A 13,489-nucleotide genomic window follows, 5' to 3' on the forward strand; every position below is an offset into this window, starting at 1 on the left:
ATTATTCGCACACAAAGTTCCTATTGCAAACGCTCTTACTGTTGAGGTAAGACTTAAAACAAAAAACCCAAAACCTTTCATCTGATTCTCTGCTGAACGTTTCAAGTAAAGAACACACAGCTCACATGCAATTCCATATGCCTTCAGCAAATAAACAGGAGCACATAAAGTGCAAAAAAATGCAGTAACAAAACCATTATTCAGTCTTTTGGGAGTTATCCTTGAAAGAAGAGTATAGAAGTTTTTCTGGTACAAATACAGACACCAGGCATTTTATTCTAGTTACACATTAGACACAGGACTTTTCTTCTGAAATGTTACAAGTTAGATTTTATGCAAGTTCAACTGTTTAAAAAATTAATGTATGTAACGAATATAGCTTATCAGTTGAAAAATTTACCCCAAAACTGTTCAAGGGCAAGACATTATACATACATAAATTGTTGACAAAGTACATGCAAAACTAATGTACCAACATTTTTCTTGAGTTATAGTTAGCAGAGAAGCTATTTGACAAGAAAACTTGCTAAAACAGCAAACAAAAGCACAACAAAATGAGCAGTGACTTGGGATATCCCAAAAGGCATCAAGCTACTGTTGGTAGAAACTTCAAGAGTCACTCAACTTGCTAGCATTATATTGTGACCATGGAAGATATCAATAATGGTTTTGTTTTAGTTACTTAATAGGTTGTCTATGTATGCTCTTCTCTCCCTTTGCCCAGTTGCCAAATACCCACACCCACTCCATTTTAAAAAAATGGAAAGTCTTTAAAAATTCTACATGCAGAGAACCAGATATCTATCAATAAGCTTTTACAAGCAAGAACAATTAGCCACAAGAAACTTGATACCAAATGTGGCCACCTACCAAAATGAGCCTGAGGAAATATGTGAGAGTGCATTGCTCCCGAGAGGCCTTATGGAAGCCACAAAGAGACCAGACAACGTCAAATCATTTATACGCTCTTGAACAGTAATTTCTTAAGGGTTTTTTTTTATATATATAAATATACACATGTATATGTACCAAACAATTCATCCATAGCATGATCAGCAATAGATTAAGCTAAGAGAGCCATTAGAAATAGATGCTACAAAACAGATCTCCCATGTAATAAATAGCAAAGTTCATGCAGAAAGCTTAGTGTAGAAACAAGCTACAGGTTTACACCTTACACTGAAAGGGGTAGAATATTATCTTTAGTTACAGTCATTATCCCCACCACCTAGCACTTAACATCAAGTATAGCTGCCAAGGGATTGGAACCTCTGCAAGCCAAGGATAGCAGTTTAAAAGATGGAAGGATATTGAGTTGCCATATTCAAACAAATTTATCTAAAGAGGCTACAAGTTCTTAACGATGATACAAAATAGCACAGTTAGGAATGAGATTAAAATAAGAAAAAAAGATATTTTCAGCATTAAATAGCTGAAAAAGTTCAGCTGCATAATATCTCAAAAGAGACTGAAAACAGAATTCATTTTAGCAGAGGACACGAATTTGATCAATTCAGTTTTAACTCAGCCTGATCTGTTTCATTCAACCTACCTAAAACTGAGCAAAGCGCAACTCAACGTTAAAATGCATGCATCAGCAGATTTAAATCTGTGGAAGTCCAGTTAATAGATAATAGTGCCAAAATTCAGCAATGACTTTGGAGAGGAAAATTGGTGTAATCTAGTAGTCATCTAAATCCAAGTTAAGTGTTTTAAAGAAAAGTACAAGTTGCTTTTTCAAAAGAGTGATTAAGTTTTTGTCTATGGAATTATGGTTCTACAGAATCCTCCCCCAGAAAAAAATCAATGTAATTAACGAACGTAAAGATTACATTTAAACATATGCTTTACTATTACAAAAGAGAAAAGTAAAGGACACCACCAGTGTACTGAGTAAGTGGACTAGTGAGAAGATAACAGCCAAAAAGCCTTGTCTTTCCTGGTTCTAGCTTCAGCAATTTGGTTTTGAGGACTTTCAGGACTTTGAAATAATGAAAGAAATTTAAAAAAGCAAGCGTACCAGCTTAGCAGCAGGGCTTTCAAAACCCCTGATTCCAGGGCAACCTGCTATGAAGCATGCTTCAAAGATAAGGTTATAGTCTTGGGAGGTACCCAACTGGTAATACATAGACTACAAATGGCTTAAGTAGTAATAGAAGATCTTAAACAGATAATTTTGACATTTTTCTTGGCCACCATTTGAAATTCTAGGATTGGGCCAGAAACAGGAAAATAATGTCCTTGGCTCAATAAAAAACATCACTTATATCAAAAAAATGTGATTTCTGCAGCCTGTTCATAAATATTGTACTCTACATTGAACAAACACGCAACATGCCAAATAGATTACAGACAGATAATACAGAAAATCTTTAAGGAACAAGTTACACAGCTATGAAGAAAGAATCAATGGAAGTGTTGAAAGAAAGTTTCTCAAACACTTAGTGTTTTTTCCTAACCTGTTGCTCCTCGGCTATTGGTCTGGAATGGATTTGTTGAAGGTGCCACTGGGGCAACAGGGGCAGCTACAAATGGATTTGTGGAAGGTGTTGCTGAAAGATTAAAAACATTTTATTTAATAAAGTCTTTTAAAAATAGCTAATCTGACTCACATTAAGTTTACACAGCTTTTATACAGAGATACATAAATATCTAAAATAGGAAAATAGGAATTTATAGTAAAATGCTCAATTTGAAATGCATCATGACAACAGTACTTTTTTGGCATCCTTTAGTAACTTCAGTATCACTAGTATCAAAGAATAGCACTGTCAACTAAAAATTAGTAAGATGCTTGCTCACAGTCCACAAAAGGTGTTAGTAACACTTATATACCTCCAAATGGAGCAGGCACACTCGAAGATGCAGGCTGCGTCTGTGCAGTAGCAGCCACGGGTACTGTTCCAAAAGCACTGCTGAAAATAATTCATACATTCAGTGAAGTCAGAATTGCTTGTTTAACATTTAAATACAACTTACAATTATTGTTGGTATGTAAAAGAACAGAAAAGGAGTGCTTATGTGCAGTTTGCAAACTGCAATATCATTTACTGATGCCAGGGTCAGAGGCTATAACTAGTGCTGAGCAATGAAAAGTCATCTCCACCAACAGCAGGAGAAGGAATATTGAACAGAGGCCATCAGCGTAAAGTTTGCAAAGCAGAAGCTTTAGGGGCACTTGCAATACCAAGCAGAGCTATAACAGGTGTTTGGTATTTATTACTTTAATGATTAAAAAAGTGGTTGGCAGCAGCATAAATATCTGAGTAATTTTTTGCCAGGGGTGATGCTATGATTCAGTATGCATGCAAATAATCTGTAGAGGAAAGTGTTACCATCTATCAGATTTCACATGTAATGACTAGAAAGGTGCAGAGAACATTCTGCTGACAGAAAGTATTCTTAATTTTATCTTATAATATCCTATCAGGCAGTACTTATTATTTAAAACAAAGGATGCAGTTTCAGTACTACCTCTAAACTCATTCAACATTTCAAATCTGTTTTTATTTCTTATCTAAATGGGGAAAAAAAAAAAAAACAACTTTGAGCTCCTTTTCTGCATATTGCTGAAGTCAATGTAGAAAGTCAGTTACTTCTAACAAAGTACCTGCTAACATTACTGGTGGAAGTATACGCGTTACTAGAGGTTGCTGTAGAGCTGAACACACTGTCTAATTCTGCTAGAGCCGCATACTTGTCTGAAGATGCACTTGACTGATTTGGGGCTGACAACGCAGGACCTGCTGATGCTGACACTACTGTACTGAAGCCACTTCCTTGATCACTACCACCTAAAAAGAAAGGAACCAGATTAAGAGTGATGAAGATGGTTTCACTTTCTGCCCTGCCAACAGTTTAAGTTTTAGACTTAAAAATTAAATATGCACTAGGGCATATAGGAAAAAAAATTGTTTCACAAGCCATTAGCTATTAGCAAAGTGCCATGCTTCTATAGATATTCTGCAGCTCCGAAGAGCCTGTGGTTTTCCTGGAAAATAATGACTCAATACTACTGTCATCTTCAACTAGAAAATTTAACAAAACACATACCCTCAAATAATCCATTTCAGAACAAAGCTCTACATTACAAACCAACAGAAGTTTTTATACACCATTTGAGAAGAAAAAAGTTACAGAATCACTAGCTTTTTCTCCTTAAAGTCAACTAAATCCAAGTATCACTGCTACTAGTTCATTAAAAAATAAAGCCAAATTTTTTTGTTGCAGAGAGGTAAGAAAGCTCTCTGGCAGTCCTCTGCAGTAACTGTAGCTGTCCATTCAAGAGCCTTCACTATAGGTTTCAGCACAAATATATAGACCTATATTTTTATATATTTTTATCATTGCAGTAATATTGCCACTTAAGAGTATTCATCTTGATACAAAGTAGGTTATCAAAAAGCAGTCTTCTGATTACATCCTTTTGGAGTGATGTTAGTCTTAAAGCTTACATCTTACACATTAAGGGTACACTGATGTGAAATTCTCCTGGTAACTTAAAGGACATTTTGAAATACGGTTACTATTTTGACAAGCACAGCCATCCTTGCGGTAAGTATACACATGTAGAATTAAGCACTTCAAAGAATACAGTTTAATACCTTGCCCTGCGCTGAAGATATTATCTAAATTAGCAAGAGCTGCATATTTGTCAGCTGACTGGAGATTCGGTTTATTCACTGCAGCTTTACTGGCTGCAGTTGCTGTTGTGTTGCTCTGAGAAGCATTGAAGGCTCCAAAATCAGCACTGGAGGATTTGGGGAAGTTATCAAAGTGAGCAAAGTTAGCATTCACTGATCCAGCACTTCCACCTGTAACAGATTAAGTTAAACATGATCAACACTCCAAAGCTAGAGAAAGTCTCTCCAACTGTAGCTGATGACACAATAATCCCACCTCTTCGTGGTTACATGAGGCAACATGTTCCCCTGCCCCATTCTACACATTTAAGACCTTTTCCAAATTCCTTCAAAGTTACATTGGATCATCAGGAAAAAAAAAATTTTAAGTATTTTTCAGTCTACAGACCAAGGACAAAAAAAACCCCAAACTTCAACAGCTTATATCAGTCATAATTTGATCTTGAAAAACTGTATTTTATTTATTAGCTGTTAAAGTAATTTCAACAATAATATTTTGCTAGAAAAATAAGTATTTGTCTGGATTTTTAATACTAAAAATCCAGAAGCTTCATTTTCCTGTCATATGTGTCTAATGAAGAGCTACTATTTGCATTTACTTAATGGTACAATGTTTAACCATTTCAGATGTCAGTCATCATTCTAAACAAAAAAAACAGTGCCTAGAAGCCCCAAACTAGTACGATTTCATGACAAGGTTTAGAGAGATAGTTTGGTTCTCTGTTCTCAGATTTTTAGACTACATCCAATCAGGAAAGAGGTGAGGGGGAAGACAACACAGCTCCTTTTATACCAAGTCTCCACAGATGCCAGATACACAAATCAATTTTAAAAATCTGACTTAGGTCCACACAACTGAACTTCAGTTCTAATATGAAACCATGAGCTTCCAATTCTTCAGTGTCCAGACAATTTAATTAGGCAGGTCATGTACTTAAATTTAAATTACTTGTTCCATTAAGTGTATGTATCACATTTTATAACAGTTGGTTGAGGATTCCACTCATACCACAGAACACACAACTTTCTAATAGCATGATCAATAAGCTACAACATATGCAACAGTAGGAATGAAAATGCTATACTATAATGACATAAAATGAAGCAAGCTGAGTTTTCCACTGAGTGGAACTTACTGTGTACAGCCTGGAGAGGAAAAGCTGAAGTAAATTCACCAAAACTGCAGCTAGATGAAAGCGTTCTGAACGCTGGACAGCCAGAAATTGTGTGTGGGTTAAAGTTAACATAAGAAGGGAGAAAGAAAATTTGAAAAAAAGTTTAAAACGACACCACACTCAAAAGAAAAAAAAAAGGAAAAGAAAGTCAGTCAGCCAAAGATCCAGACAAACAGCAAGTGTAAGCTCAAGCAGAAGTTCTAACACATGATCAAATTAAAGGAAAGCAAAATAAATTTTAGCAACAGACTCTACACATGAAGTCAAACATACTGAAGTGTGTGCATACGTTATACAAATGCACAGACACACACTTTTTTTGGTACTGTGACGTGCTTTTGGGTTTACTGAAACACTTCTCTTACAAAATAAAGAGTCAATTTAATAATTATCAAAAGCAGTTTGGTTTACTTTTTTCAGAGTTATTTCAGGTGTAGAGTTAACAAACACATAGTGCCATAAATCAGACTTCTGAGTAGCATTAGGAAACAAAAAAAAGAACACCAAACAGAAGGAATTCATTTTGAGTTTCCCCAGAGCTTCAGATGGCTTGATTGCATTAAAGCAGGCAGATGCAAGAAATAAACTCAAGTACCTTCCAACATAAAGGTAAGGATTATTTCAATTAAGTGTTAATCAAAAGTGCTAGGAGTGCTACCTGTATTTTGGGGCTGAAAAGAAGACTGACTTGCTGTGGGGAAACCTCCAAAATTACTCGAGCCACTAGACTGTCCAAATGCATCAAAGTTTGCAAAACCTGCATTTGCAGAGTTCTGCGCTGTAAATTGCAAAGGAACAAAACATGTTAATGGATATGGGAAATAAACACAAAACAGATGTATTAACTGAATTCATGGTCATGATGGCCTCCAAGGGTTATGTCCTACCTTGTAATTTCTTTTTACATGAAGAAGTTAAACACGTTATTGTACAACTGAAAGTTGTCTTTGAACAAGCTTTCACGAATCACCTGCACAGAGCTGTACCAGTTAAGGCTACCTCTCTCCTCCTCACACATGCTACTCCTCACAACTGCATCACCTGATGAAGTCCAGTTCAGCTTAACCCTAGAGCGTTTCAAGCAACGGCTGGTCAGGGAAAAACAGCCAAGTACAGAATACCAGATGTATACCTACAGAATCCAAACCAGGTATCATTCTAAATGCTACTTTTGAAAACTAGGATTTGTAGACTAACAGAATGTTTCTTTGGAAATAAATATTAGAAAGTATTCTTGTAACATATTGACAATTTGAATTCCTCATATATAAAGTGCTTCTTCCTTGGGTGAGTTTAGTTCAGCATCACTTGAATAGTTTTGGCTAGGTTTGTAAGTTTGTTTCACTGGAAAATTCAGTTTTTAAAAAAACTAAATCAGAGTACAGAAATATGGAAAATCAGTACCAATGTCAAGAAGATAGCATTCATAGAGTGTATCCACAAAATAAAATCCAAGGAAATTTCAAATAGAATTTCAGTTTTCGCCTTCCTTTTGTTCCATACTATAGGAGAAAATAAAAGTTAACACCCATCTAATTTCAAACAGCTGGACATTCAAGCATCTATAGATTCAACAGGAATTCTGTGTCTGACTGATAAGCTCCACAGAAAGTATTAAATACTGTTAAAAAGCAAGGAATAAGAGAAAAAAAATATTTTAATCAGATGTAAAACAAACCCGTATGTATAGGTAACCTGAGTTACTATCTAAAGAAAGCCCACAAAACACCTTCTAGAATAACAGATACAATATATGTTTGGGTCAGGATTTGTTTATTCTGACGATTTTGCAGATTAAGTATATACAAAACCAATAAATTATGCTGATTAAGTACTGTTACTTAATTGCCAGATAATGCTAATAAAAAGTTGCATTATTTCACTTAATTTCTATTTTAAAAGCATCTGTACTACAGATTTATAAACTAAAAGGACATTTTTATACAAACTACTGTATTCCACAATGCTGCTAATATATACAAAAGTTCAAATATTTCCCTTCACAGGGTATACTAGGAGAGAGGCTAAGGTTTGACTCTACTTGATACCACTTTTTATTACAAGCATGCATGCATATTGGGTTTACACGGGGTTTTTTGTTTGTTTTGTTTTTAAACCAGTAGTTTAAAAGGAATAGATTAAGAATTCAATTGCACCTTGCTTTAAAATGAAAGTGACGCTTTCATCCTGATGCATCAATTAGATAGGGGCTACTTGGAGACTAATGTTTAGGTGACCATAACTATAGGCTTGAGTATGTAAATGTCACTCCTAGAACAGTGACAAAATTTCTCATTTTAACCACTCACACAAACAGAATATTATGTCAAGAATCTTAAAATGAAATATATTTTAGGTCTAGATTAAAAATTGGAACATATTATATTACGGGCCACTTTTCACAATTTTATTGCATCAGCTGACACAGAAAATATGATTTGCAAGTGGACCCATGTCAAAACAGTAGAGCTGTAAAGATTCTTCTGCAAAGTATTCAGATGTTAATCTTGCTTTATTTTATGTGGTAAAGTTTGAACTTATGTAAAAGTGGCACAAAGGTAAAGACCAGGTAAGACTTGTACTTTCCTGTACCTGAACAACACGTAGATTGTGTTTTTAAGGATGGAATGGCAATTTCAAAATTCAGATCTCCATGCAGAAACCCAAGAACAACCCTAAGTAAGGAAGGAACTGCAGTGGATTGTAGACTGACATAGATTTACAACTGCTATTGTGACTGTAGATCAACGAGGCAGTAAAGCTAGCTGGCTAAAGCTAGCTCAAGTATGACACCACCAGTCAGGCAATGCAAGCTGTCCCTAGTGAGGTTTGCATTACCTAGTGTGGAATAAAGTCACAAAACGTTACAAGACCAAAAAAACCCTAAAGTCCACACATACTCAATTACAAAATTAAAAATAATTATCTAGAAGGCAGTAACTATGTCATACTATTTTACTTCTCCTGGGTAAAGCCTCTTTTCTCCCTTGTTACCTGTGATAGAGTTGTACTATGTCACTATGCCTTTTTAAAGTCTTTTGCGCAGGTCTTCTATTCCATTAGTTTATAGAAAGTCTACAGGCCAAAAAAACTATCTTTTTTGTTGCTATTACCAGTCTAAACTACAGGGAACAGTTATCTACCATCATCTTCAAAATCTCATCATTTTGCAGAAGTTGTGGAACTTTGTAAATTAAATACAGACTGTAAACGTAAGGTCAGCATGTTTCCCCTTCAACATGCAACAGTGTCCTGAGTCAGCTTAGTACATTAGAAAACTCAGAAAAAAGGAACATAGAAGTTGTACTTCCTGCATAACTTTCAAGTTTTACATCTACACTTTATAGATCGCAGCACAAGTTTGTTAATATCTTCCTATTAGCTGCTGTACTCAGTTGTGCCTTAATTGCAGGAACAGCAACTTATACTAGAAGACCTTAGATATGCTGGTGCTCTTCAGTGATTTCTTTCATTAACCATAGCGTACATGAAGGGAAAGAGAAAAGTCCATCCCCTGTAGGCACAGCTAAAACCAAACCCTAAAACAAGAACACTGGACCATAAACTTTGAGAATGTAGTGTTGGACTAAGTGCAAGCTCTTCTATTCTCTGCAGTAGCGTGTGATTATTAAAAAAAAGTATATGTTTATACAGCTCCTTAAATAAGCATTTAAAACTCATTTTTGCCAAAGTTAACGGACTGATCAACCCTCCTTGTGTTCCAAAGGGAAGAGTCTGTAACATTTCACCAGTTAACACTACCCTGTGGTTACTGCACACAAACAAACCTTACAAGTGTTTCACCCTAGCAAATCAGAAAACACATTCAGATAAATCAGTCTGCAATACACATTCAGCTATCACATACCCAGAATTAGATTTTTGTCTTTTAGAAACTGATTTACCAACCCTGAAACTGTTTTGGGTTCTAAAATTTATGGAAAGGACTCATGGAAATTACCACAATGGTAAATTATTGAAACAGAAAATTAGTCAGTACAAGTGAGTATTCCTCTCAATTTTGATTTTCAGCACTTATTTTGATCAGAAATTAATAGACTCTTTCATAAGATAATACTTATTCTTGAGTGCTCATATTGCTTTTTATCCTTTTAAAAATTACTCAGCAGAGATGCAGTGGAATTTTACCAAGATTTGGAACACAGTTTTGAAATAACGCTCTAATGGAATTTTCATCTCCCGAAACCCACAAAGAGGAATTAAGTGTATATAAATATAGAATCATTCAGCAACAAGTTTGGAAAGAATAAGTTATTAGAAAGAACTAAATATCTGCAGCCTCTTCAGTAGACACTGTACAACACTGGCCAGCCAGTGCAAGTTCTCCCAGTTAAATATACTTCCAAAAAGATGATTAACATAAGATTTCATGTTAAGGATTTTACAAAATACACTGCAATGGCAATTCTTATTTTGTATCACTGAATTCAGCCAATTATTTCACAACATTTTTTTTTAAAGTTGAATTTGAGAAAGTCTTGACACTTTGCTCAGTTCCTCAGGTGGGCCTTAAGTCCCCTCCATTACACTTCCTCTCAGCTGTTAACAATTTCAGGACTGATTTGCAAGAGATCTCTTATTCTTGTTGGCTTAGCAGCATCACATTTTCTCTCAGAAAAACTAGATGAAAAGCCCATTCAGGCAAGGCAGGCAAAGGTACTTTCCCACAATTACAATGCAAGTTAGCAACAACATACTTCAGTGACAACAGAAGCAACTTTTTCTTTAGGATAGACTTCTATGGCTCAAGATCTTTGACTGAAAATAAACCCTAAGGGCTCAATATATTTTACTGAAGTCATTCTTTAAGAATTCAAGGCCTACCCCCATCCTCAGTCAATACATATGCTCAAAGCCTGTTTATTCTTCCTGAAACTACAGAATACTACCCACATGGGTAGTATTCAGTTTTCAAATAGACACACAAAGGAGGAGGTCATTCTTTAAACTGAGGAAGCCTTTTTTTCTTTTAACAAACTGTTATTGTCAATGCATTTGAACTCCCTTAAAGTCTCTATATCTGCTTGTTTTCCATAATTGCTCTTCCTAATAATTTTCAGAAAGAAAATTGAAGGTCTAATATCAGCTTCTCCCTACATTCTGTTACTCATCCTCTCACTCTCTCCCCCAAAGAATTTAAAGTTCTAGTAGTAGGCAGAAACAGTCTAATCATACATCTCTTAGAAAATAGCTATAGCAACTCCCACTTCAAAAAGCAGGATTACCAGCCTTTATGTCCTCAACCTTTCTTTATAAAGATCTAAAGGAAGTCTTGAGTGATACAAATATTCAAGGCAGAGAAATTACATATACCTCATGAAGAATTTTAGGCTGAAATCACCAAAAATTAAAACTACGTTTTATACATTTAAAATGTGTACGCTGCTCAGAATACTTACCTGTATGACTGTTGAAGTGTGCAAAATTAGCAAAATTTGCTGTAGCAGTTGACTGAGGAGGAGCAGCAGCAAAGATATCTGAGCCAAGGTCACTGAGGAGATCAAATTGTTTCTTTTCTTGTTGCTGCTGTCCTTGAGATCGAACTACAACAGGAGACTACAAACAACATTTCAATTAGCTAATACAAAAAAGCTGATATTTTACCAAACTGACTTCTGCAAAATATTAGAAGGATAGACTAAGCATATTTCTTTAACAAGCCATTTATTCCTTAAGTTTATGATGCTGTATACAGCACAGACTCTCCTCCTACAGCACAAGGAAGACAATCTATTTATACTACTATGGTCGCTTTTAAAGGAACTCTGCAGAAAATTTCCATGGATTAATAGGGCCTAAAAGAATAAAGTAGTAGCATCTAGGCAACTTCAAAATTATGTATTTAAAACTGCAAATACAGTAGAAATACAAGCAATAAAACTTAGTTTTACAAGTTGGAAAAGAATTATTCACTGCATTCTGAAAAACAATCTTTAGAATTCAGTATAGGGAGAGAAAAATTGAAGAATTTCACAGCAGGGCTCCAAGCTGCTAATTTCTACTGTTTGAGTCTTAAGAGGTCAATTCAAGAGTTGCCTGTATCCTAAAGGTAAAACAGTTTTTCAGCAAACTGTCTTCCCTCCAAAAGCTAAGTGCATAGTGTTGTCTGGCTTTACAAAACAGCATACAGACACTCCCTGAAAACCACTTCATAAGACAGTTACAGAATGCATAGCAAGTAATAATGAACATGCATGCTTTTCATCCACATATTCACTACTAATCTCATGGTTAACAGTATCAGTCATTTGTTTTCAAATTAAAAAAACAAAACACGAAAATACATCCCATGAGGTTCAAACTTTAGAGATATTTAAGCAAAAGACAATCATAATTGAACTTGTCAATCACACAGGAAAATTCTGCTTACCAAAAATAACCAATCAATTTGGTCAATAGAAACAAGCTTAATTTAGAACCTGATCTGCAAACAACTGTATATTTCAACAAAATATATAAAGTGGTCTTTACTGATCATACCCTTAGGTAACAGTTGTTATAGCAAGAATTCTTGTGCCTCTAAAAAAGTACTGCTGAACATTCTGTGCTCTTCAGCTCTGTCACTACTCACTTGGCTAGGTGTGCCCTTATTTAAGTGCAGTGTGGGTGCAGCTTCTCCCAAGAGAGATTTGAGTGGCTTCACCTCAGGCGTGCTGCTTGTACTACTAGCAGAAGATCCCGATATGGATGCATGGACTGATGCCACCACCTTTGCTTGCTCTGGAGGAACATACCTACATTCAAAAAGAGCAACGGTCTTTAAAAGTTCAACATGAAAAGTTCTGCTCAACGTTCATAAGATTTCAGCTTTGCTATTTTAGTCACTGACCCTGCAAAAAATTCTATCAAGCAGTTTGCAAAATACCCATTATTTACATATGCCAGATATTTTTTAAAAAATGGACTAGAATTCCAAGTCATCAGTATTTTATAGGACTCAATAAACACAAACCACATGTGTCTTCTGCGTCCTAAAAAAGCCTGCAAAACCCTTACTTTATACTGTTGTTGACACCCCCTTAAGCCATTTCTGTTCCATCAATATGAACTACACATTGAGAAACTTCTTTAAATAGTTTGCCTTCTCTGCTTCCTGGAGGAGCTCTGAACAAAGTCCAGAAATCATTTTACTTTACAGAGCTGTGTGATTTAGTTCAAAGAGCACACAAGAAGGAAAGCACTCTCAAGAGTGTAAGGATAACAGTCCATCTTCATTTTTTGTCATAGAGGCAATCTTTATAATTGTAAAGCTATCTTACCATCTTTTCTTTTCATATTTTTCCTGTAGAAATTCCTTTACTTTCTGTGGATCCCTGAAGTCTGGAATTGCTGATGATCTATCATCAAATAGGCCTAGCCAAATCTGTTTGCACACCTTATAAAAAAACAACCATGGATTAATCAGAGAAAATATCTTAATTCAAAAATCTAATTAAGTTTAAAACTGTTATACATCAAACTATTAAAGCATGTGGCTGCACATGTTTTTTTTCCAGACTGAACTGCTTTAACAACTGACTGGTGCACCACGTACTGGTCTAAAGACTTGAAGTTGAAAGACCGTCGATCACAGCAGGGCAAGAAAATCCTAGCATCCTATTTTACCCTCAAATACTGCTTTTACAAAATATTTGTAGTATGTACTCATGA

At 35.4% G+C, this 13,489-nt stretch overlaps 1 protein-coding gene across 11 annotated transcripts in view; it reads right to left on the reverse strand.

The window, feature by feature from the left end:
* Positions 1–13,489, reverse strand: part of AGFG1 (ArfGAP with FG repeats 1) — a 35,533-nt gene that overhangs the window by 2,504 nt on the left and 19,540 nt on the right. For 3 of the 11 annotated variants that reach the window (XM_074877643.1, XM_074877642.1, XM_074877652.1), the window contains exons 3-12: positions 13,099–13,214; positions 12,411–12,573; positions 11,239–11,395; positions 6,477–6,596; positions 5,780–5,851; positions 4,605–4,814; positions 3,611–3,794; positions 2,836–2,915; positions 2,460–2,552; positions 871–918 (exon numbers count right to left, since the gene is read on the reverse strand). In XM_074877643.1, the coding sequence (XP_074733744.1) occupies positions 871–918; positions 2,460–2,552; positions 2,836–2,915; positions 3,611–3,794; positions 4,605–4,814; positions 5,780–5,851; positions 6,477–6,596; positions 11,239–11,395; positions 12,411–12,573; positions 13,099–13,214 (1,243 nt within the window). The remainder of the gene's footprint in view (positions 1–870; positions 919–2,459; positions 2,553–2,835; positions 2,916–3,610; positions 3,795–4,604; positions 4,815–5,779; positions 5,852–6,476; positions 6,597–11,238; positions 11,396–12,410; positions 12,574–13,098; positions 13,215–13,489) is intronic. The other 8 variants (XM_074877646.1, XM_074877645.1, XM_074877644.1 and 5 more) reach the window with 7 other exon arrangements.

The sequence above is a fragment of the Strix uralensis genome, chromosome 9 (genome assembly GCF_047716275.1).
Source record: "Strix uralensis isolate ZFMK-TIS-50842 chromosome 9, bStrUra1, whole genome shotgun sequence".
In the NCBI taxonomy this organism is placed as follows: Eukaryota; Metazoa; Chordata; class Aves; order Strigiformes; family Strigidae; genus Strix; species Strix uralensis.